At 37.6% G+C, this 23,239-nt stretch overlaps 3 protein-coding genes across 4 annotated transcripts; 1 reads left to right on the top strand and 2 right to left on the bottom strand.

Annotated features, from left to right (window-relative positions):
• The first annotated feature begins 2,582 nt into the window (after positions 1-2,582).
• Positions 2,583-6,413, top strand: ATSIK (Protein kinase superfamily protein). Of its 2 annotated transcripts, none has more exons than XM_089607021.1 (5): positions 2,583-2,952; positions 3,428-4,139; positions 4,631-4,888; positions 4,976-5,095; positions 5,478-6,413. In XM_089607021.1, the coding sequence occupies exons 2-5, from the start codon at positions 3,450-3,452 to the stop codon at positions 6,105-6,107; spliced, it is 1,698 nt and encodes a 565-aa protein (XP_089463147.1). In that variant the 5' UTR covers positions 2,583-2,952; positions 3,428-3,449; the 3' UTR covers positions 6,108-6,413. The 2 variants fall into 2 exon arrangements, with proteins under 2 accessions (XP_089463147.1, XP_089463148.1); XM_089607022.1 differs by having other exon boundaries at positions 2,590-2,754.
• A 5,713-nt stretch (positions 6,414-12,126) lies between these two features.
• LOC149405275 (uncharacterized) lies at positions 12,127-13,549 on the bottom strand. Its single transcript, XM_089607802.1, has 2 exons — positions 12,799-13,549; positions 12,127-12,716 (listed from the first exon to the last, which is right to left on the bottom strand). Exons 1-2 carry the CDS (start codon positions 13,547-13,549, stop codon positions 12,127-12,129), a joined length of 1,341 nt encoding a protein of 446 aa, XP_089463928.1.
• A 730-nt stretch (positions 13,550-14,279) lies between these two features.
• Positions 14,280-21,621, bottom strand: LOC149405274 (HSI2-like 1). Its single transcript, XM_089607015.1, has 13 exons — positions 21,186-21,621; positions 20,890-21,003; positions 20,251-20,332; positions 20,029-20,130; positions 18,737-19,296; positions 18,530-18,626; positions 18,169-18,343; positions 17,658-17,734; positions 17,100-17,540; positions 16,965-17,014; positions 16,430-16,543; positions 16,264-16,331; positions 14,280-15,198 (listed from the first exon to the last, which is right to left on the bottom strand). The coding sequence occupies exons 2-13, from the start codon at positions 20,994-20,996 to the stop codon at positions 14,477-14,479; spliced, it is 2,595 nt and encodes an 864-aa protein (XP_089463141.1). The 5' UTR covers positions 20,997-21,003; positions 21,186-21,621; the 3' UTR covers positions 14,280-14,476.
• Positions 21,622-23,239: the final 1,618 nt, after the last annotated feature.

Below are 23,239 nucleotides of genomic sequence, written 5' to 3'. Positions count from 1 at the left end.
ATGCAAATGTATTTCCAATTGACAAGTATGTTAACTTATTTATAGTCTATTTATCAAATAATATCCAGAATTACTCGGGTATTTTAAAAATATGATGTTGTAAAAAATGGTATACTCAATGGCAACATCTATATGTTTTTCAAAATTTGATTGGTGCAATAAAGTCCACAATAATTAGTTTTGAGGATATTAATAACCCTAAATTAAATTTTTGTGCATGAACATAATAATAGGTAGTATGACTTGAAAATTTAAAAGTTAAAGTTTTCTTTTGGAGTATGAAATTGATTATTTGTACGCTTTAGAGCTACTCCAACCCTATCATCAAATTTTGTGTTGAAATCATATTATATTTGTGTGTTTTTTTTTTGCCCATTTCAATTGCAACACTAATTTTCACACTTAAAATACTATTCTCCATTATCTAACTAATTTATTTATTAATAAATATTTCAATAAAGAATTATAATTCTAATATTTTTAATTAAATGACTAAAATTATTTCTCACATGTCAATAATTAACAAAAACTAAAATGTACTCAAATTAAAATTAATAAAATTTTGAAATAAATATTACATTACTTAAAAAAAATATTGCATTATTAAATAATTATAAACAAAAATATACAATTTAGTGTATTTAATTTTAACTTTTTAATCTATATATAAGTTTTTATGTTTTAATTGATTGTTTTAATGTGTTTTTTTGTTTTTTTTCAATTTGTAAGTTTTGGCGTTTTATAAAAAAAAATAGATGGTTAAAAGTATACACATATATAAAATTGTGATATATATATATATATATATATATATATATATATATAATTGTAGTCAAAACAAGAAACAAGAAATATCAGAAGGGAAAAAAATTTATATCATGCAAAAGTATTACACCAAGTATAGCATGATATTGTATTAACGTCATATATTGTGCTAGGCACACTGGCCGGCCTTGGACTAAGGCGGGCTAGGCCCAGGCCTAGGGCCCTATATGTGGATAGGCCCAAAAAAATTTACACTTTTTTGTCTATTTTTAAGAAAATTTACATTTTTTATCCTGAAAATTTAAATTTTTATTAGTATTATAGGGCACAAAAATATTAAATCGCCTAGAGCCCTCGGTGAGTTTGGGCCGGCCCTGACTAGGCATGCCGTATGATTGGACAACAATTCACTGCAAATTTAGCGTTATGCAATATGATTAAAGTTGAAAATTCGGTTAACTTCGATTAACCTTTAACCGATTTTTGTTTCTCACGGTTAATTGTTAACCGAAATAGAAAAGTGGACAATTAATTGCAATTAATTGTTTTAACCGAAAAGTGAAAAGTGGGCAATTGTGTGTGTGGCAGCTGTGGCTGTGTGTGGCTGTGTGACGTGTGTGTGTGGCTGTGTGTGTCAGTGTGTGTGTGGTTGTGTGTGTCAGTGTGTGTTTCAATTAACCTAGGTTAATTGATTTTTATTCGGTTAAAATTAACCGTACGGTTAATTTTAACCGAAAATTCAATTAAAATTAACCGTACGGTTAATTTTAACCGAACAATTTCGATTAAAATTTAAATCAAAATTCTTTTTTTAACCGAAATTTTTTCTTTAAATATGATAGGAGGTGCTCTTAGTGTTTATCATACTTCTTGCCCGAGTTTGAATTAAAAATATATCTTAAAATAATCTTGTTTAAATAATCTTGTTTGATAGATTCTTGGTTTAGAACGTAATGATTTATGTCGATTAGATTCTTTCATTTAAAAATTAATGGTTTTAACTATAAAATTATCTAAAACTTGCCAAATTTTATCGCTATAAATTTACGTTTTACAAATTTAATCCATCGATTTCTTTTAGCAATTAACAGTTTTAACAAAATGAAATGAAGTTAATGTTTATAAGAATTTTCCCTGTGAGTTTAATGATTACAATTTAAGTAAAAACTGACCATTAATTATATCAACTTATTTTGTTGACTATTAACAACCATGTAAAAAACTAAATTAAGTTTACTGAATTTTCTAAGTTTAATGACTATTTTTATAACATGTTGACTTATAATCGACGTGATTTATCAAAAAAGAATATTTAAATTATTTTTTCCCACGCTTTACCAAAAAACTTTCATTTCAATAAATACTTTTACTCACTTTTTTTTTTTTTTGACCTTTTGCACTAGATTTGGGACCTATATCGTCCTAGAAATTATCACCAAGTAATAATGAGCCTTTACTTGTCGAGTTAAAAAAAGTTACGCAGAATTCAAAGTTCAAAACTTCAAATACACAAGTCATATTATGGAACAAATATTTTTCTAAGAGCTTGAAAAAATAAATGGAAATTTTCAAACGTAAATCTAACAACTGTGGAGGGTAGAATCGTCAACAAGTCGAAAGGGAAACCATTTCTGTTGCTTAAGAAGAACAATCATTTTTAAAAGTTTTAATATAACAGTGATAATGTCTAATTAATCTCTTGGATATAAATTATAATAAACCAAAAAATCTGTGAGATTTTGGTTTATTTATTTTTTGGTAGGTTTGACCACTGCTCATTGGGCTCCAAACTTTCTCTCTCTCTTAAACCATTCTAATATTCTTCTTCATTACAAAAACTCTTTTGTCTACTTTTTCTCTCTCTAAAATCTCTCTCTTCGAATCTGCTTTCTTTGACTCACCACACCAAAGGCCTTTTTTCTTTCTTTCTTCTTCGCCAAATCAGCTCACAGATTTGCAAATCCAAGCTTTTTCAATTTGCATGAACTGGTAATTTTTTTTCCATTTCATTTGATTGTTCTTACACAGACCTCAAATTTTGGGGATTCCTCTCTGTCCTTTGCCGTTTGTGGATCGATAATCATCAAATTCTTCGGAGCGAGCATATATATTGGGGTTTTACGCCCAAGTCTTTAAATTTCTTCTAAGCCGTGTATCGTATTTTCCCAGGAAAAAAAAATTAACTAGGTATGTAAATTCAGGTTCTGGATTCTCCTGTGTCCCTGCGATATAGTGTATCTTGGTTGTTAATTTAATTTTTAGTTTTGGCAATTAACTGTATTTATCACGGTGTATTGCATAGGGTTTTGTCCTTTCTCGGTTTGATATATACATATATATATATATATATATTTTTTTTTTTTTTGGAATTTTGTGGATCTGATTGGAAGTGAATTGTGTTTGAAACTTCGTCACGTTTGGCATTTTGGGAAATTTCGCTTGGGCATTCAAATTCTTCGGGTGTAATGAAAATTGGAATAGGGAATTGCCTAATCTTGATTCGAAATTGTAATTGAGAGAATTGTTTTTTTTTTTTTCAATAAAAAGAAAATAACGTTGGAAATATCACCGGAAATTCCAAACTATTTTCCACATTGATATATGAACACGAATAGGATCAATCAACTTCCATTGATGATTCTGAAGCATCTTTCTGTTTTAGGTTGAATACTGGGATATACAAGATGGGTTGTTTCACAGTCTTAAAGAGCAAGAAAAAGCATTCGGACCAGCCGGTCTACACGAACCGCGTGAACCCGAAAGAGCAATCTCCGGCGACCACGACCACGACAACGACTCTACCCGAGCCCAAATCCCAAACCCGGACGCTGCAATCAGCGCCGCCGAGTTTCCGAAACCGCGTCAAGCCGGTCCAGCCGGCGAGCCGAGTCGCCAACAACAGAGCTCGGGCTTTATCGGCACCGTCGACGCTCGATGCCGCGGAGCAAGAAGCCCTCGAAGCGGTGGAGTACGAGGAGCCCGAGGAGTCCAAGTACAGGACTTTCTCTTCGAAGGAGCTTCTCCGATCGCCGAGCCCTCAGCCACTTCCTCTCCCGTCTCCTCAGAACACCTCTTCGGGGCCTCTGAGGAGTATGGGAAGCTTCAAGTCCGCCACGGCCAGTGGGCCTCTCGTCCAGATGCTCAGTGGGCCGTTGCAGCCCGCGCCGGAGCCGCTGCCGCTGCCGCCGAGCGGGACGGCGGCGCTGCGGAACTTCTCGTTCGAGGAAGTCTCGAACGCTTGCTTTCACTTCTCTTCCGAGCGGTGCGTCTCCGAAGGGCTATCTTCGACTATTTACAAGGCTTCTTTCGGGGACGACGTGTCGAGCTCGAAGCGTTACGAGGCCACTGTTACCCGCCTTTACCCGTCCCATCAGGTAATTTTTATTTTTATTTTTTATATGGGATTTTTTTGTAGGCAGTTATGATCGTTTGTCGGTTTTCTCGTCTGGGATTTGTCTCGCATTTAATAAGCTATGTTTATCCGTAAATGATTGGCATTTGATTTTTTATTTGAAAAATGACCTTTTGTCGGTTTTCTCTTCCGTGTTTGTCTCGCCTTTAGATTTAGATTCGTAACGATACGAGAGTAAGAAACGTAAATATGTGGGGTATGCTTCTTGAAAATCCACCTTCCATATTGAGATCAATTTTATATCGGGATCCTCTTTACTGGATTCATTTCGCTTATATCCAGATGGATCTGTTGGATTTAGATTATGTTACGTGTATCCTAAAGAGATCATAAATGATTGGTATTATTGCTTCTTGGAAATCGGTTTTCCATATTTGAGCAACGAATTCCCATTTGCTCGAAAAGTGAGGATCCGTAACCGTGCAGTAACTGATTATCTGCCTATCCTTTCAGGGTTTAAAGGAATTTACAGCCGAGATCAACACTCTTTCCTCTCTGCAACATCCAAACCTTTGTAAACTGATCGGGTTTCACGCCCGCGAGGGTTCCGACCAAAGAATGCTGATATACGAGCGGCTTTCTCACGGAAGTCTAGACCGTCTACTCTACGGACGACCTGACGGCCCACCCATCGACTGGAATACAAGGATGAAAATCGCTTTATGCGCCGCTCAAGGGCTCACTTTCTTGCACGAAGAAGGCCCGTTTCAGGTATTCTTACGAGAAAAAAAAAACACTTGAATTTTCACGTCACTGAAAAAAAAAAGCTTAACTTTATTCGTGTATATCTATCTACAGGCTATGTACAACGAATTCTCGACCGCCAACATACAAATCGACAAGGATTTCAGCGCAAAGCTTTCCGGGTACGGCTGCGTCGGCCATATCCCCGAGTCCGAGATCTCCAACAACTCGATCGTAAGTCCCTCGAATTTTTAGCCCTACTTATTTACAACAATCCCATATGTATATATAGTGGTAAGGGCAATCATGGGGACCTTGTTAAGTCCTCGGTTCAATTCTCCCTAGACCCAACAATTAGACGATAATCCCACGGCCTCATGGAGTGGGATTCTATAGTTATATAGCCATATAGAAACTTTAAATTTGCATAGTCAACATTTAGTTAATCATAGTTGATTTAGCCACCGATGATTCTATTAACTACAATTAAATTGACAGCTTTTTCCAATTTGGACAAGATTGTCAATTGAATTACAGTTAATAGAATCAGTGGCTAATTAATTATAAGAAATAATAAGTTTGATGTAGCTAATACGTGTGGTGTATATGTTTTCAGGCGGTGGCGAATCTGTCGGTGGAGACGTTGGAGAAGGGAATGCTGACTCCGAAGAGCAACGTGTGGTGCTTCGGGATAGTGCTTCTGGAGCTGCTGACGGGGCGGAGGAACCTTGACGGGCGGCACCCGAAGGAGGAGCGGAACCTGGTGAAGTGGAGCCGCCCCTTTCTGGCGGACGACCACCGGCTGTCGCTCATCATGGACCCGCAGCTGAAGGGCCGCTTTCCGGCCAAGGCAGCCCGGACCGTGGCCGACGTGGCCCAGCGGTGCCTCCAGAAAGACCCGTCGGAGCGGCCCACAATGCGCACCGTCGTCGACCACCTCAAGCTCGTCCAAGACCTCAAGTACTCGTACCGCTTCCCGCTCCAAGAGCCCGCCGGGAGATCGATGGCCAAGTCGCCGAGCTTCAACGCGCCGAGGCTGAGCTTTTCTCCGTCGCCGCCGCCGAGGCCGTCCGTGTCTCCGACGAGGCGCCCGGTCATGGTTCTCGGGTCGCTCCCGCCGCGGGCTTGCTCTTCCATCGTTTCTTTAGAGGATCTCGACCGGATCGAGAGTCGGAGGTCTTCCTCGTCCGCCTCCGCTTCCGCTGCCGCTGCCGTTCTTCGGAGGGCCAGCGTGGAGGGTTTTTGATTTTTGATTTTTTTTTTTTTTTTTTGGAGTTTTGGGGTTTTTTTTTTAATTATTATATATGTATAGAGTTGTAATATTATTAATTTTTTTTTTCTTCATAAATGGTGGTCTTTGTGATTCAGCACAACATATAGGACGGTGAAAAAGAAGAAGTGGTTCTTCCAACTTCTCATCCCTCTTGAGATGATGAGACAGAGGAGATGATCTTTTGTAGATAAAGAGAGATAGAGAGTGTGAGCCTGTAATGAATGAATTTCAGGTTCATTTTAGTTTCCTATCCAAAGTTCATTCCATGCATACAAGAAATTCATTTTCAAATAGCTGCTTCAGTTCAAAGTAAATCATTGTTGGCTTACTTTATCTGATCTATGTGGCCACGTGGAGGGTCACATTGGAACAGAAAAAAATAATGAAAGAATTATTTGGAAGAAGCTGTTTTGCATTGAATGGAAAGTCTAATGATGGTTGGTAATTATGGTGGTCAATGGTGTATCATCATGTATTCTGATTAGTGGGTCTTAAAGTGCTATATATATCTTTGGTGTCGTGAGGATTGGACCCATGTGATCACAAATTCATGCACTTGTGTTCTTTAAGAAATCAATTGATTCCTCATTAATTGTGACATATTTCTTCTTCTCTTCCATTTTTTCTTCTTCTTCTTCTTCTTCTTTTCTATATTCCATACAGATAGATTTCTTTTTTAGTACCGATTTATGTCGATGCGTGAAAGTTGGGATTCACATCATATGATCATGGAAAAATGGTTTCGGATTAAAATTTAGTGGATAATCTTATTCATGTTTACACGGTGATGTGATGACTTAGTATTATTCAATGTTGTGTTGGTCTAATAAATAAGGCAGTGTATATATATATAACTCAAATAGTTGTATAAATTATTTCAACTTTCCAATTTCATAGGATACTAATTCAAATACGACTAGTTTGTTTGGTTGCTTGATGCGTACGTTTTGGCTGTGAAATCATTTAGTTGACCCAAATACATTCTCTTATTACTTTAGTGGAATGTATTGGCCTCATGTTTTTGCTTACCGCTATTGGAATTATATATATTTTTTCCTTTCTTGCCATTGTTGCCAACTTTGATCACAATCAGTCTCTATGAAAATACGTATGATCTAAAGAAAATTATAAAAAAAAGACACATCAATTTTAGCAAATTGAGATGTAGTGACCACACTTTACTAAAAAAAAAAAAAAGTAGTGACCACACTCAACACGGTTGTTTGAACTTTGAAGAATTAAATAATTCAATAAATAAATAAAAACCTTTCAAGGAAATTTTATAAAATAACTTATTTTTACTAATTAGTCGATCATTTCGTTTGTTTTTTTAAGTTTCAAAAACTGAAATTGAGTTATGGACACTCAAGCAAAAGGTGACGTGTTTGTGATTTGAGGAGAACAAAATATGAGGTTTACGTTTTACCCTTTATTTTCTAGTCTAGAATAAAAAATAAAAAAAAATCCTAATTCCATTGTGTCGCTTCCGACATTCTCTAGTGGTTTGAAAAGAAGAAAAAAAAAACATTCATTCAATTCTTCTTCTTACAAATCTTTACGACCCAAACAACCAAAGTTGGAGAGTCCAAGTCATAATGGGAAGAGACGTCAATTATATACGCAAGTTCTTGTTGGTTCATATATTTATTTTATTCCACTTTCTGTACTTGAGTTTCAAATTTAAACAATATTTTTACATAGCATTTCGTCATGTTAGGTTAACACGAATACGTAAGCGGTGTTGATTTCTTTTCTTATTTATCATTACTCGTCTCTAAACTAATTATATTTGGAGTTATAATTTCATGATGGTTCATAATGAGTTGTTAGAAAGAAAATAGAAAAGATATATTATTGTTGGTCAAAACAAGTGGTCACAAAGAGAAAGTTATTTGTATACAAAATGACTTCAAACTTCAAAGATACACATTTTGGCTTGACGTTCAATTTAATACTAGAGTTGGATATAGCCTAGCATTAGACTACTTTATTACTCAATTTATTCATTTATTATTGAAGGGTTCGAAGTTTGAACCTTTTAAGGTTATTATTTTTAAAATGGAAGTCATTTACACATAATTTTACATATTTATGTTTCTATTATTTGTATCAAACTTAATATATCGATGCCATTCCTATTTAGTCCGTAATGAGAGTAATCATTATTCTTAAAATCTAAATTAAAGACCTTAAGCATTGAAAGTTGGTATAGTCACCGTCAACTCTTAATTCATGCAACTAACAACGTCTTAGAGTCTTGAGAATCTATAGCCTATATTTGTCATACTTTTATACATGAAAATAGTGGTTCATTGAATTTTCTAACACCGATTTTTTAAGGATGTTGAAAGTATTCCTCAATACATCGAAAATCCTCTTAACGATATTTTTAATGCACAAATGATATCGCGATAAATTTGTTTCCGAGTCAATGATAACCTCTTTCAACTTAATGTCATACTAAACCATATAATTTTGGTCAATAGTGTCATGTACGCTTGCATTGCTAATATATCATATTATAATCTTGGTCAATAGTACAACTTCTAAAAAAATGGTATAATTTTTTCTTTAATTTTATTTATATTTTTGCTAATTTTCTTGAATAAAAAAATAAAAGCAATGCCAATTGCCAATAAGTTAATTGGTATTAGGGACTAAAATTTCGCGAAATGGCGTCGTTGTGGCGCTGAAATCGCACTATTTGTTGAAGATTGGACGGAAAACATTATGTTATGCATTTCGTTGATATCGTCATGATTTCATCGTTTTGACATTGTTTTGTCGATTTTCGATAGATTTCGTCCACCTCAGTGTAAAATCATATCATTGTTTGGACGATTTTTTTATTTTTTATTTTTCGGCGGAAATATGATCCGAATCTCACCGGGGTTTTTTAGGGCTTGAGATCTGAACTCTGAAGCAAAGAGAAGAGAAGAGGGAAGAGAGAGAGAGAGAGAGAGAGAGAGAGAGAGAGAGAGAGAGAGAGAGAGAGAGAGAGAGAGAGAGAGAGAGAGAGAGAGAGTAAAATATACTTTTACTTTTAAGTTTTTTTTATTAATATTATTATTTGTTTTTGTGTGAATATGGTGAGGTGCTAACATTGGAAGTTGTGTAATTTTTTTTTTTTTTTTGAATAAAACGGATTTTCCATTAAAATTGAGTAAAAAACCCATAAATACAGGATAAAGACACCTTAGCTCATGGATCACCAAGACCTAAGTCGAAGTGGATCTAACACTAAGTTCCGGTAAAAACACGTATGTGCAAACTTCTGACAACAGGAAGGATTACAAGCACAAATAGAGCACATAAGAGGCTCGTTCAAAAACCCAAGGATTGGCGATGGAAAAATCCAACCAACCTCGGTCCGATAGCCACGAACAAGATGGCTCTTCAACCTGCATAGATCAAAACCTAACAGGAAATCCACTACGGGAAAAGGAGATGCGGCTACCCCGACTCCAAAGCAAAACATAACACAACAATACCAATTAAACTTCCTACAAGCAAAGAAAGGATAAGCAAGACAATGGAAAAGCAAATAACAAAAACAAACGCTTAAACCGAGGAAGCCATCCACAAAAAGACCCAACTCAGATCTGCCGGATCTGCCACCACACGCAATCCAGGCTCCCCGCGAAGCCTCAGAAGGCGAGGACCACCCGAGAGAGAGAACCAACGCCGGTGGAAACAGCCAGGCGCCAAGAGCCGCCGCTTCCGTGAGCCCGACGCAGTCTGCGGTCGCAGAGCAGGAGCCCGCCGCCGCGCAGCGTCGACGAGATGACAGGGACGTCCCGAGACCCGGCGAGATACGCTCGTTGTGACGAATCCGAGGCTGAAGAATCTCGACTTCCTCGCCGGAGCGGATAACCTCCGGATCTTGGTCCTTCGCGGCTGCGGTGACGTGCTCGAGAACATCGACACCGTGGCTGAGCTCGACTCGTTGACCGTTCTAGAAGTCTCCGGAGTGACGCGCCTGAGAAGATTCCCCGTCGGTTTTTTCGAGAAGACGACTCGGATCCGGAGCCTGAACCTCGCCGGGTCTCGGGTTGAGTGGCTTTCTTCCCTGTCGTTCGAGAAGCTGATCTTGCGGGGCGAGAGCCGGGGTCGAGAAACGAGGCGGCGTGAGGACTCACCGGCGGATCTGGAACGGTGGAGGCGTGTGAGCTCGGCGGGCTGAGAAACCAGAGAGATGGAGATACAAGAGAGCAACGCCAACTCCCGTGAGGAATCGCCCTCCCCCCCAGGACCGGAGCCGTGACAGTGACGGCGTCCGAAATCCAGAGGGGCGGCGGCAAGGAGAAGCTAGGGTTTTCAGAAGAAAAACTTTTCGGGAGGAGAGAGGCAGAGCCGAATTTTTATTATTGCTCTATATTTCAGAAACATAGTTGTGTAATTATTAATGTTGATGGTTTTTTTTTTAAACCATACTAATGCGGATGGTGCAACAGTTGTGACGTGATTATTTTGGTAAAAGTAAAACAAGCGTACATGAACACATAATTTTAAAAAAAAAATTGAATATTTAAAGGAAAGCTGACTATCATATCAATAGAAGATTATATTAAAAATAATTTGAATGGAAATTTGAATATGAAAGTATACATATGCTAGAAAAAAAAAATCTTAATTTATATATGAGAAAATGGCGGCAAAACTACCTAAAGTTTTTCTCTGGATACACTTAAATACTCAATCTTTTTTTTCGACGGGTAAAATACCCAATGTCAAAGTTTGGTATCGCCGTTACTACATTCGGTGTTATGAGTGGACGGAAATCCACGTGTCAACATCTTGTGTATGTTTGCTAGAGAAAATGAGCGTTCTCTTTAATATATATTAAAAAAAAACAATTATGTCATATATTCTCATTGTATTTCAAATAAATCCTCAAATAAACCCTAAATTTGTTTTCTTTCAAATCCAAATCGAGAAGTCTTCCCCAATTCGAGTCTTCACGCAACAAATCCATTTCTTCAAGTAAGTCTTCGTCGTTATTCGTCCGAGTCTCATTCTTCTTCCTCGAATCGCGAATTCGAACTCTCAGTCCTCCTCGCGAATTTGAAGTCATGGACGATGATAGGTTGTGCGATTGTGGTGTGCCGGTTGTTGAGCTGTCGTTGTGGACCAGTGCGAATCCTGGGAGGAGGTTCTACACGTGCATCAAGAAGAAGGTAAGGACCTAAGTGACTCGTGAATCCTTGTAAGTGTAGCTTTTGAAAGAAAAAAAAATCTGTGTTTGTTCTCTTGTCTCAGAGCGAGGGTGGCTGTAACTTCTTTCGTTGGAAAGACCCGGAAATATGCGAGAGAGCCAAACAAATAATCCCATGTCTGATCAAGAGGAAGAATAAACTGGAATCTGATATCGGCGCACTTCGTGTTCTGGTTTTGAAGCTGCAAGTAGCCCTGTTTGTGTGTGTTCTGATAATTGTAGCTATGGTTGTAATATTTTGAAATCTGATGTCTGTGTGTGTGTTTTGAAGCTGAATGTTGTTTGTGTTGTGGGGAAGTATTGTTTGTTGTTATTGAGTTTGTGTTGTAATGGAGCATTACTGGTATATGTTATTCACTTTGTGACTCTGATGAAATCTTCTAAATGGAAATTAGTATGTGTTATGGTATTTTGAGTATTCTGTGTGCATAATATGGATACAAAATTCATACACATGTCTGCAAATAAAACCGAGAAAAAGATTCTCTATAATCTGAGGTTAAGAAGTTCTTCTTCTTTTGATTGAACATGAGAATTTGGATACAAAAAATGCCTACATTTAGGACTTTTGATTCAACATCAGAATTTCTTTACACAAAAAGACCAAAATAAGCATGCACAATTCCTACATTCATATTCACAGAATTTTCCAACAAAAAAAGACCAAAATAAGCTTACACAATTCCTGCATTCACATTCACAGTATTTTCCAACAAAAAAAAGACCAAAAAGCCTACAGAATTCCTTCAAGCTCTAACATTTTGTCTCTGTCGTCGTTCATTTCACTGTGGTTCGGAAATGTGATTTGCTCCACTCCCTAGGATTTTTCTTTTCAAGCCATAGGTGTGCCTTCTCATCCTCTTCTTTTAGTTTACTCATATTGTGACTAAACTCAGCCCTAGTTGTTGCTCGTGCACAATCCCATAACATTTGTTTCAGCAACAATCCGCTATGCTTCTTTTTGAAATTTGCGTGCAAATGCCGGACACAAAACCTTACTTCAGCTCCCGGGAATATCTCAGCTACGGCCTTCTCCAAACCTTTCTGCCTATCACTCATGACAGTGAAGCTACTTGGATTTTGAATTTCCAAGTCCTCGTGTAGAAGCCTCATAAACCATGTCCATGTCTCGGTGTTTTCTTTCTCTACCACTGCAAACGCTACAGGATATTGAGAATTATTGGGATCTATTCCAATAGCAGCCAAAAGCATACCTTTACAATATCCTTTTAGAAAGCATCCATCAAAACCGAGCAGTGGTCTACAGCCTTTGTTGAACCCTTCCTTGCAGGCTTTGAAGCAAACATATATCCTTTCAAATACTCTCTTCCCGTGCTCAAGAGTCGTCTTCAATATTGCAGTGGTTCCTGTGCATATAAGAGTCTCATCAAAATCTGTTTATATACAAAGTAATCAAAAGCTTGTACAATTTAAGCATATAGATCATACCTGGGTTAGTTGATGTGAGCTGGTTGCAGTAGTCCTCTAAAATGGAATATTGATCCTTCACCGAACCCTCAAGCGCCTCTCTTGCCTTTTTCTTGGCCCTGTAAAACATGGTCTTCAACACATTGCTGAATTTTTGTGCACAAGCCATTTCTTTGAAGCTTTGGTAGTCCATGTTTGGATTCAGACGAAACTGCTCCATAAAATGTCTTGCTAACCAAGGGCTTGTGACACACTTATTATCAAACACAATGCCACAATCATGATTATCTACGAGAGTGTTAATCCTCACTGTCTTCTTATCAGCATTGTTAACCCTAGCATAAACAACCCATTTGCACCCTTTGCCTCTACATCGAGCTCTTATTCTTGTACTATCATTAAATACGTACTTGAAATCTCTATCTTCCTTAATGAAAATCTCTGTCAGAATATGCCTAAAAGGGCCCATAGTTGGAAATGACATACCCAGCCTGAATTTGAAATCCTCTACATTTGAGCGTGGATTGTATTCTGATCTACGCACCTTCTCAACTCGCTCGTCTTCGTCGCTGCAGAGACTATCCAACTCGCTCTCATTCCCTAACCCATCAGAGTCTTCATCGCCACCATCGACGTCATTACAAACCTCGTTCACTGACGACCACCATTGTTGTGGGTGAGTCGTGTTCTGAAAGTCAGCCTCATGCTCTCCTTGGTCGTCGTACTCTTCCTCCGCGAGCTCAAAATCTTTGCTCCCCCCACTTTCGTCCATCACTGCTGAGAGTAAAAGGTTTCGTGAAAATTTGATTTAGGGATTTCCCACTTATTTGTATTTTATTCGTGAAAACATATTTATTCATTTCGGGAAAACATATTTATTCATTTCTATTTTATTTTGTTCGAATTTACTCATTTGTATTTATTTTAATTCATTTTGTTTCAGCCGTTAAATCTAGGCCATTCTTTTTAATTGGGTAGTAACGGTGATACCAAACTTTGACATTGGGTATTTTACCCGTCGAAAAAAAAGATTGAGTATTTAAGTGTATCCAGAGAAAAACTTTAGGTAGTTTTGCCGCCATTTTCTCTTTATATATTATTATATTATTTGTGTATTTACTTAATTATTTTGTTTTAAATTTATATTTAAACTATGCATCACAAAATACTTGTTTAAAATTAAAATTATGCAACATTATTTCCATCGCAATTTCCGTATTTTATCGTAATTTTTGTCGACCACCGCAATTTCCATCAACATAATTTTATCAAATTTCCCCATTATCTTCGTAGCAATTTGTCTCGACCACCGTAATTTTTGTTTTTTAGATCATCAGCAAAAAAAGGCAACCGCCATTTCAAATATTGACTTAAAGTAAATGGAATTTCAGATATACGTGCCCCTATGATATCAAGATCACCATACACACGTCTTTCAAGGTTCAAGCACGCTCGATTAAAAAAAAAAAAAAAAAAAAAAAAGTTCAAGCACAAAGTGATCATTCATCAAAACAAATAAATAGAAGACAAGGATTAAACTTTAAATAAGTTTAGATTTGATCATACACAAAATAAAGACAATTGCATACGATCAAATCAACATATGTCACAGCACAGGGACAGATACAATCATACAAACCTATGAATGTGTATTGTGTGTATACAACTATAACCATGTTAATTCATTAAAAAAAAAAAATCATGATTGAATTTGAGGGTCATTCTGGGTTTGTTCTTGTCCAACCCCACTCTCTTGTTCTTGAGCAGAAGCTGGACAATTCTCTTCATTCGGCTCTTCTTGTTGCTCTTCTTGTTGTTGTTGTTGTTGTTGTTGTGCCTCGCTCTCATCAGCGGCGAGCTGGGCTTGGTCGGGGTGTGCCAGGCTGGCGAGGCCGGTCTGCTTCAGATAGGCCTCGAGCGGTCGGCTCGCGACGTGGAGAAGGCTCATCATGCTGACCGGGTCGGAGTTGAGGTCCAAGCCTTCCTTCTTGGACTTGGACTTGGACTCGGACTCGTTCGCGGATCGCGCCTCGGTGTCGGACGGCTGGTGCGGCGACGGGCTGGCGGGCTCGGGCCAGGGCTTGTGGGCCCGGGCGGCGATCTCGGCCTCGCGCTCGGACTGGCGCTTCTTCTTGTTCAGCATCAGGGTCTTGAAGCGCCGCTTGACCGTCATGCAGACATTGCAAGTGCAGCACGGCTTGTGCTTCCCTTTCCCGCTCGGCGGCTGGATGCACACGATGCACGAGCACCCCGGCCGGTGCCGAGGGTGCTTCGTCGTCGTCGCCGCCGCCGCCGCCGATGATGTGCTCTCACCCAGCGTCGCCGCGTTCGCCAGAGCCTCGAGACCGATGGAAGGCTCGTTTTCCGGGGCCGCCGCCCGCTGATCCGTCGTCGTCGTCGTAGTTCTCTGTCTTTTGATTTCTGCTTTTGTTTTAACGGTCGTATGGTTAGAATAGGCCTCAAATTTCGAAAATGAGCCTATAGGGAAAATAAGCTATTATACCTAATCTCTTTTTAATAGCTTGGGCAGGCCGGGGTGTGCATGACCGGACAGTGTTAAACGGTTTGGAAAAATTGAGACCAGCCTAGACTAACTAAAATAAACCAAACTGTTTTTCTCTGTCTTTTGATTTCTGTTTTTGTTTTTGAGGGTGGTATGGTTAGAATCCTGGTACTGATAGCAATGGCCTAAGGTCTCATTTTTTTTTTTTTTTTTTTTGGGAAAATAAGCGCTATGATACCTAATTTCTTTTTAATATATGTTTAAAAAGCCCTAATTTTTTTAGTCTTGCCTAAGGCCACGTAATAGCTTGGGCAGGCCGGGGTGTGCATGACTGGATAGTTTTAAACGGTTTTGAAAAATTGAGACCAGCCTAGACTAAATAAGAAGATGAACCAAACTGTTGTTCTCTGGCTTTTGATTTCTGTTTATGTTGACGATGGTATGGTTGGAATCCGGTACTAATAATGGGTGTGCATGGTTTAGTCCGACCTAATATCCGTCTACACATCAGACCGGGCAGTTTTCGATGGTTTGGTTTGATAAACCAAACTGGACCAAGCTGTTTTAGTCTGGGCTAGACAGGTTTTGGAGTGTTTTTTGTTTGATAAATTCACTAGGAAAAAAATAGCTAAAAGAAAGTAATCATCCTTCGTCGTAACATAAATACGGTAACAAATAACATGTTTGTTCAGGGTTTCAATATTTGAAACCAGACCAAACTTTATGAGAGAGGTCTAAGATATCGAACCTAGCCGATTAGGAAAAGCCGTCTTTAAGACTTGACCGACGGTTTAAAAAATCGATGGTCAAGTTTGGTTTATGGTTTTCCAGTTTTTTTCACAGCCTAACATTAAATATGATTAGAATCGATGAGGAGGGAATCTATAAATAGCACACTTTTCTCAATGCTATATAGAAGAATTTTTCGCAAGATCTTCCCTATATATATGAGAGTAAAACATACAGACACACTCTTATCTTACCCTTGTTCTGTCTGATGAGGCTTTCCTGTTCCTGTGGGGTCATTTCATCTGGTACCGAACACGAACACCTGAGGAAGAAAAAAAAAATTCCCCGGAAAACACTTGAGTAATTGATTAAGGACTGTTTTCTCGTTGGAAAAAAAGAAAGAGAGGGCGAAAGTGAAACCTGGTCGGATCCCAAGCGTTATCTGCGCAAGACCACTTGTTGGGAAGCAGTACATCGTTCGGTAATCTTCGCCATTTGGAACAAACGTCGCACTGAGCCCACTGTTCTTGTTCCCTAAACTCCAAGTTACGTATTTCAAACTCAAAAGGGCTTTATCGACAAAAAAAAAAAATAATAATAATAATCTAGCTATTTCTGGTCAGAACGGAGATATTCTAGTTAAATTCAATAGATCGAATCAATTTTGGGAGTGGAGTCTTTGCCCCAACTTCTTAGAATTATAAATTTTACCCACGATACTTTAGTTTTTAGCCCAAAATTATATGTTGTTTTCAATAATGCCACCACATATTAATTTTCATCATTTATGCCCCTGCTAAAATGAGATCCTGACTCCGCCACTGGATGTATTGTCCAGTGGATATACAATACTTTTCAATCAGAGTAAACAGATTTTCGACCAACTTAGATAATTACTACCAGGAAAGAAAAAAGGGACACAAACTAATTAGCTGCAAAACAGATTATGTCTTACCCGGTCATACGGACAATGAAGACACTCCTTTTCCCGAAAACAGGAGGTTCCTGGCAGAGAAACACGAGAGAACCTTTAAGCATGTGCGTTGACTTTACTATAATAAACATCGAACAAAGAGTTTACATAGCATACTTCGTATTCTTCAAATTCAATATCCTCGATCACGACAGTGCTCGGGTTAGTAGACGGGGGACGAAGCAGATCTTGAGCATCTTCCCAAGTAAGCCTTATCTCGAGAACATCTTGGCTGTCCATGTGAAGCCTCTTGATTTTGGAGCCGATGTTCCTCGCTCTCTTCCGATCTGGCATCATCAACGACGAGGAAGAAGACATCACGAAACCTTCCTTTGTCTTGCCTTCGTTCTTCTCGAGCCTGTGCCAGCTGAGTTCGGCAGCGCTGGTCGAAGAGGTCAAGTGTTTTGATAGTGAACTATTCAAGTGTGTCTCCGTGCTTCCCTTCAGAGACTGAAGAAGGCCAGAGTAGCCACTTATTATAGGGAGGTTCTCAAAAACACCCGAAAAGAAAGCTTCGCTCGAGGGAGCACCGTTGTGAGCGGAAGATTGATGAGTGTCCTGTTTTTTTTTTTTTAATAACCTTTCTGTTAATACTACACGTCCTTATGGTAATGTGATAAGCGACAGTTATATATATATATATATATATATATATATATATATATATAGATATACCTGCATCGCCCCCGAGTTTGACGCTTTCCGAAATCCCATGATAAGCTTTCCTTCGGGATCCATGCGACTGAAAGTCACTGTTGCAAAGAATACACAAAATCACGTAAGGAACTTAAGTCGCCATATTGCAAATTTAATTAAAAGAAAAAGGAAAAAATAACAAACAGAGAGAATTCTCCGTGCACACCTCTAAATTCGATATTTTGAACATATATAAAAAAGTAAATAAAAATCATTCAAATATATTAAATCAACCATGTTTACAAAATCGGGAATAGAAATCGTTCAAAGCTTGAAAATTAATAGATTTATCAAACTAAATATTGAATTCAAAAAGATTTTTTAGTATTTATTTTGGAGGAGTACATTATCCACAGTGTTGCACAAAAGCTTCAGGAGAATCCTACAATAGTGTACAGTCTTGCATGTCATGTACAGAGTTGAGTTTTTCTCAATAGCTAAAAAGACTCAAAAGGGTATGAGTAAAAGAGTGAGTGAAAGTGAAACACACCAGTATCTCCAGCCTGCAATTGCATGGACTGAATACAAGGAGTCACGCCCTCCAAAACGTACATCCTGCTATTATTATTCGGCCAAAATCTGAACTGAAATACCCATTCTTTTCCCTTCACATCTTGAATCTTCAGAGGAAGCCCTTCAGGTTGTGATATAGGAGGAAAATACGCCTGCGTTGCGTTGCAGAATATTTTTTCAGTAGAAATTAAAAGGCTATTTTTTCTTTACCGACCGAGAAACTACCCCAATAGCCCCAATTGTTGCGTCCAGGGGAAATCGAACCGTGGACTGATGAGGATCACCAATAAACCCCTTTTGGGGTTACATTAAAAGGCTATTTAAAGAGAAATACTTACTTCAGCGCATGCTTTCGGAAGCACCAAACGACCAATTCGACCCGCATCACTGGCACTAAGCATCTTCTCGAACAATGGCACAATGGTAGCGTTTGAGCTTTATTAATGGTGGTTGGTTAAGAAAGCAACGTCTTCAGACCCAAAATTCAATTATCACTCGGAAAAAAAAATATTATATAAATAAATACTAATACAAAGAAAGGATACTCTCCAGAGATCTGTTGCAACTCTTGATCTGTGATTCTCGGCCAATATCGGGGAAGCAACTGGTTCCTTCCCCGTCCCTCGGCAGGAGGACGAGCAACGCGTACCTGAGAGCCCATGCTACTTGACGACGTTTCCACGCCCGGAGGAGCGAAACTCGATCTCGGAAGAGGCTTCGGTAAAACATTCCGAGACCTCGAACCGTGATGTAGGAACAGGGAAGCTGGTTTACCGTACTCCCTTTCGTCGACCACGGAACCGCCGGAGAAAGGATTGGCGGAGTGTCCGAGAGAAGAGCCGAGAGTCATAGTTAAGTTTGGAATGTCCGATGTTCCATTGGACCCCTGATTGAGGCTCAATAGATATTGGCTTCCGTCTTCGTGCTTCATTTTATGGAACATGCCGTTCGTGGCGTCGTTCTGAGGCTGAAGCAAATGGCGAAACCCGATACCTTCTGCGGGGTTGCTGAGCTGTACAAGCTTCAACCTATCGACGGTGATTCCGTTGAATTGGTCTCCAAGTTTTGATGTGCCTATTCCATTAGGCTTGTCATCTGTTGCAATCTGCATCAGTGTTTCCACGAAAAATAATTAATGCCATGTTTTTAAGACAACGGTAATGTCATATAATGCCATCTTGCAATGTGCCCGTGATTCAAGACTTGAGATTTGAAGACTTTGTGGGAAAATAGAAAACACTACAAATATTAGAATCCCAATCGTAAATCCGAGAATGGAAATGACATATAACACAGATCAACACTCCTATTTCCATAATAATAACACTTGTAGAAAGCTTATGTAATAAATACCATCTTGCAATGAGCCTGTGATTCTAGACTTTAGAATATTTAACCGCGGGAAACAGAAAACACAATCGTATCGGAATTCCTATCGCAAATTAATGACGCAACACAAAGCAACACTCATATTTCAACGATGATGTCATAAATACCATTTTGCAATGATCCTGTGTGATACACCCTTAGCTAATAGTCTAGAATATTCCTAAATAGTAAGTTAATTAAGCAAATGCCAATATAAAGTCCCAAGTCATTGTAATGAAAATCAGTCAACGAACAAATCAGCCTCTCTTATTACATTTTCTATGTAGTTCTTTGGAGTTTATCCTCACTCAAAGAGGAATATCCGATACCCATGAAGCAGGGTCGTATCACCGTAATCCTAAACTTGAGAATTTTAAAGACTTTGTGTGAAAGAGAAAAAATAAACTATTAGTATCGGAATTCCTATCGAAAACCTCCAATCCTACGTGTGAACAAACGCGTGACTTACCATGTGAATCCCGAAGCTCTTTGCACACCCGTTACACTTCACACCGCCGCCATCAAGAAGCTCCACAGTGAATTTCGAAACCGCACATCCGCAATGTAGACGCTGCAAGAAATTTAATTAGACAGAAGTAATTGAACAATCCGAGACCACGAAAAAAACTGACGGAGAAGATGCGAAACAGTTCTACGAGTTCTTGAATTGCTCGGCTGCGAACGGACTCACCTTGCCACATGACGCGCACTCTCTCCAACCAGACTCCGCTGAATGGAACACTTCACAGAAAATCGATTGCTCATACGCAGACCTATTCCATATGTTAAATCGACTATCAAAATATCGAAAAAATTCCCAAAAAGGACTTTCCTGAGTATATTCGTCATTAAGGCACAAATTAGCCATAGGGTTTGGCTTCCGATATCATGGCTAATTGGTTCTCGAATGTATGATATAAGACATTAACATCAAAGCTTGATACTTTAATGGTTCCCTAAGTACTCCAAATCTCAACTATTCTCATTAACGAGCAAAATTGAGATAATTTTGAACACTAACATCAAAGCTTGATACTTTAAGCCATATTTAAAATTAAACCCATGTTTCCATCCACATAAACACCTATGAACAAAATAAATAAATAAATAATTTAATGATAGTACAGAGACTAGAGGTGGAAGTAAAGTTGACCCCTACAAGACTATAACTTTCAAAATTCAAATTTATCCATAAATAATAATAATAATAATAATAATATAAAGAGGATAAACAGTACTACAGCGAAAGATAGTTATGAACAGTCCAACCACGAAGCAAAATTCCTATAATCTCTCATGAAATTTTAGCAAATAAATTAGAATAAAATACCCGCACTTATCGCAGAGGTTGGCAAATCCACCAGATCGCAAAGCCCAACCTTTTTTCCATTCGATGGAAGAAGACGAAACACCACACGATGAGTTCATGCAAGCCATTCCCACACTAAAAAAAACAAAGCCTTCAAAAATGTCACAAAATCACAAATCCCTAAATTTAGCCTCTTTATTACCCAACGAGTCGAAAGAGAGATTTTTTTTTTCAAAATTAGTCAACAGGAATCAACGAACAACAAGACCAAAAAGGAAAAAAAAAAAAAAAAACCGTCGAAATCGGAAGAACTAAACCTCGCTTAATTCACTGATTCACTATATATCTCCGGTGAAATCCAAATCCAATAAACTCCAAAAAGTTATTCCATTTCTTGTGTGTTAGACTCACAGAACAACTCTTCTGTATTCTCTGTCTGCCTTTATCTCTCTCTCTATCTATACGTCTCCGAACTCGATTGTTGAGTCGTTTATCGAGGTCTATGATCGGAAATTTTTCGGAAGAAAGAGAATCGAATTCCGGCGAGAGAGAGAGAAAGAGAGGTTTTCTTGGATCGGGGCGAGAGAATGAACAAAGACGTGTGCATGGAAAGTTGAAATAATTATACACACACACATTTATAAGTGTGTATATGTTTCTATATATGTAAATGTAAATATTATGTTTCTTTTGATATTTTGTTTAAAGAAAAAAATTGAAAGAGAGAAATGGGCACAAATACAACAGTGCATGCACGATGATAATGCTTCAAGACTCAGCCAACTCGCCCCACCAAACTTCAATTCTATTTCTTCATTTTTCCCATTTTGCACCCTTATATCTTTATTATTTACTTAATTTCGAAACGAACAGAATATTTATGGAACTTCTTGTGTTAAACGGTAAGAAAAAGCTTTGTTGACTTCTTGTTGATTCTCAGAAGGCTACAAGTATTGTATGTAATGTAATGTTTCGGATAGCTTTTGTCGTTTTTATTAATCCAACAACAAATATAATTTGATGTGTACCGAAAAAGAAATTTTGGATAGCTTTTGTCGTTTTTATTAATCCAACAACAAATATAATGTGTACCGAAAAAGAAAATTTGGTTTGTGGAATGTGTGATCTTCATGTTTTAAGTCATAATCAAATGTGTGTTTTCCTTGTGGTTAATCATATTTTGTTAAAAACAATTAATTTGATTGATAAAGTTTTTTTCGGGTTGACAAAATTTATAAATGCTGAAGATCGCAATGGTACACGTTTAAGTGATGAAAGTCTAACTATAACTGATAAAGATTGTGGCTTTTTGTTGTTAATGACGTTAATAGAATATTAATAAAGTTTTGATTTTGTAATTAAATTAATTTAACAACAGTTTCGTTAATTAATGAATTACAGAACGTGAGTTCATGATCATACCAACAAAAATTAAATTAATTTATACGTTTCTATGTATGAATTTTTATATGTCGAGAAAATGGATCTTGGATACATATGTAGCAAATTGACGAACTCGTGACGTCATGTATTTAATTTAGATCTATATATAATCCTTTTTTTACTAAAAACATCGGATATGTATTAGTAATTTTCCATAAATGCAGGATTTTGATAAAAATATCATGTTTATTTATGATTGATAGCTGTGACTATACTTTCTTAATGCGAGTTACATATTTAGTGGAAGGAAAATAAATATTACCAATTAAAGATTTACCGAGAAGGACTTTAGTAATAAAGCATATTGAGATAAGGTACAATTACTAGTTAACAATATTTAATTATTTTATTAATTTCTCATAAAATTTCAAATATATTCTTTGTGAGAAATAGCATTCTTAATTTGATATTTGAAATCATATAAATTTGTTCAAATTTGATGTCTTTTTCAAGCGTGCAACTGCTTAAGAAAAATAATATAAGGATGACCTTCTCAAAACACTTAAATAATATATATTCACCCATGGAAAAGTATGCCATAATAATAATGATACTTCGTTTATTTTCTTTTATAATGATGAAAGAGAAGGGGAAAAAAAAGGAAAAAACGTAGACAATTTCAAGCATCTGTCGCGCTTTTAAAATCGATGATTTTTCTATCAACACTAACGAATGGATTCTCAATTTTGAAGGAACGGTCTTTTTATTCCTATTTTGTTATTGGTTTTCACTTAGTTCGCCACCAATAAGAAATTATTGACGCTTCGCAACCGTCATTCGAGCTTAGAGTCATCCTCGATTGCGAGTCTATATTTATGGAGCAAATCATCGTTGGTCAATCACATCTACAATGGAGTAGATTTTTTTTTTCTTTTTCTATTACTGTATTATATTTCAACAATATAAATTAAGATTTATTTTGGTGCCA

The sequence above is a fragment of the Urtica dioica genome, chromosome 2 (assembly GCF_054948205.1).
Source record: "Urtica dioica subsp. dioica isolate 48M chromosome 2, U.dioica_male_clone48M_v1_H2, whole genome shotgun sequence".
Classification (NCBI taxonomy): Eukaryota; Viridiplantae; Streptophyta; class Magnoliopsida; order Rosales; family Urticaceae; genus Urtica; species Urtica dioica.
Note: the sequence above shows the minus strand (reverse complement) of the source record. Positions and strands in the feature narration are given on the sequence as shown.

Bases quoted from the DNA above. Each gene is read 5' to 3' on its own strand.
- ATSIK (XM_089607022.1), top strand. The intron at 4,140-4,630 runs GTAATTTTTATT...CTATCCTTTCAG, and splicing joins GCCTTTACCCGTCCCATCAG to GGTTTAAAGGAATTTACAGC. The intron at 4,889-4,975 runs GTATTCTTACGA...ATCTATCTACAG, and splicing joins ACGAAGAAGGCCCGTTTCAG to GCTATGTACAACGAATTCTC.
- LOC149405275 (XM_089607802.1), bottom strand. From the start codon at position 13,549: ATGGACGAAAGTGGGGGGAGCAAAGATTTTGAGCTCGCGGAGGAAGAG. The intron at 12,717-12,798 runs GTATGATCTATA...TTATATGCACAG, and splicing joins GCTCACATCAACTAACCCAG to GAACCACTGCAATATTGAAG.
- LOC149405274 (XM_089607015.1), bottom strand. From the start codon at position 20,996: ATGGCTTGCATGAACTCATCGTGTGGTGTTTCGTCTTCTTCCATCGAA. The intron at 18,627-18,736 runs GTATCCTTTCTT...CCATTAATAAAG, and splicing joins TTGCAACAGATCTCTGGAGA to CTCAAACGCTACCATTGTGC. The intron at 16,332-16,429 runs GTTTCACTTTCG...TTTCTTCCTCAG, and splicing joins AACGCTTGGGATCCGACCAG to GTGTTCGTGTTCGGTACCAG.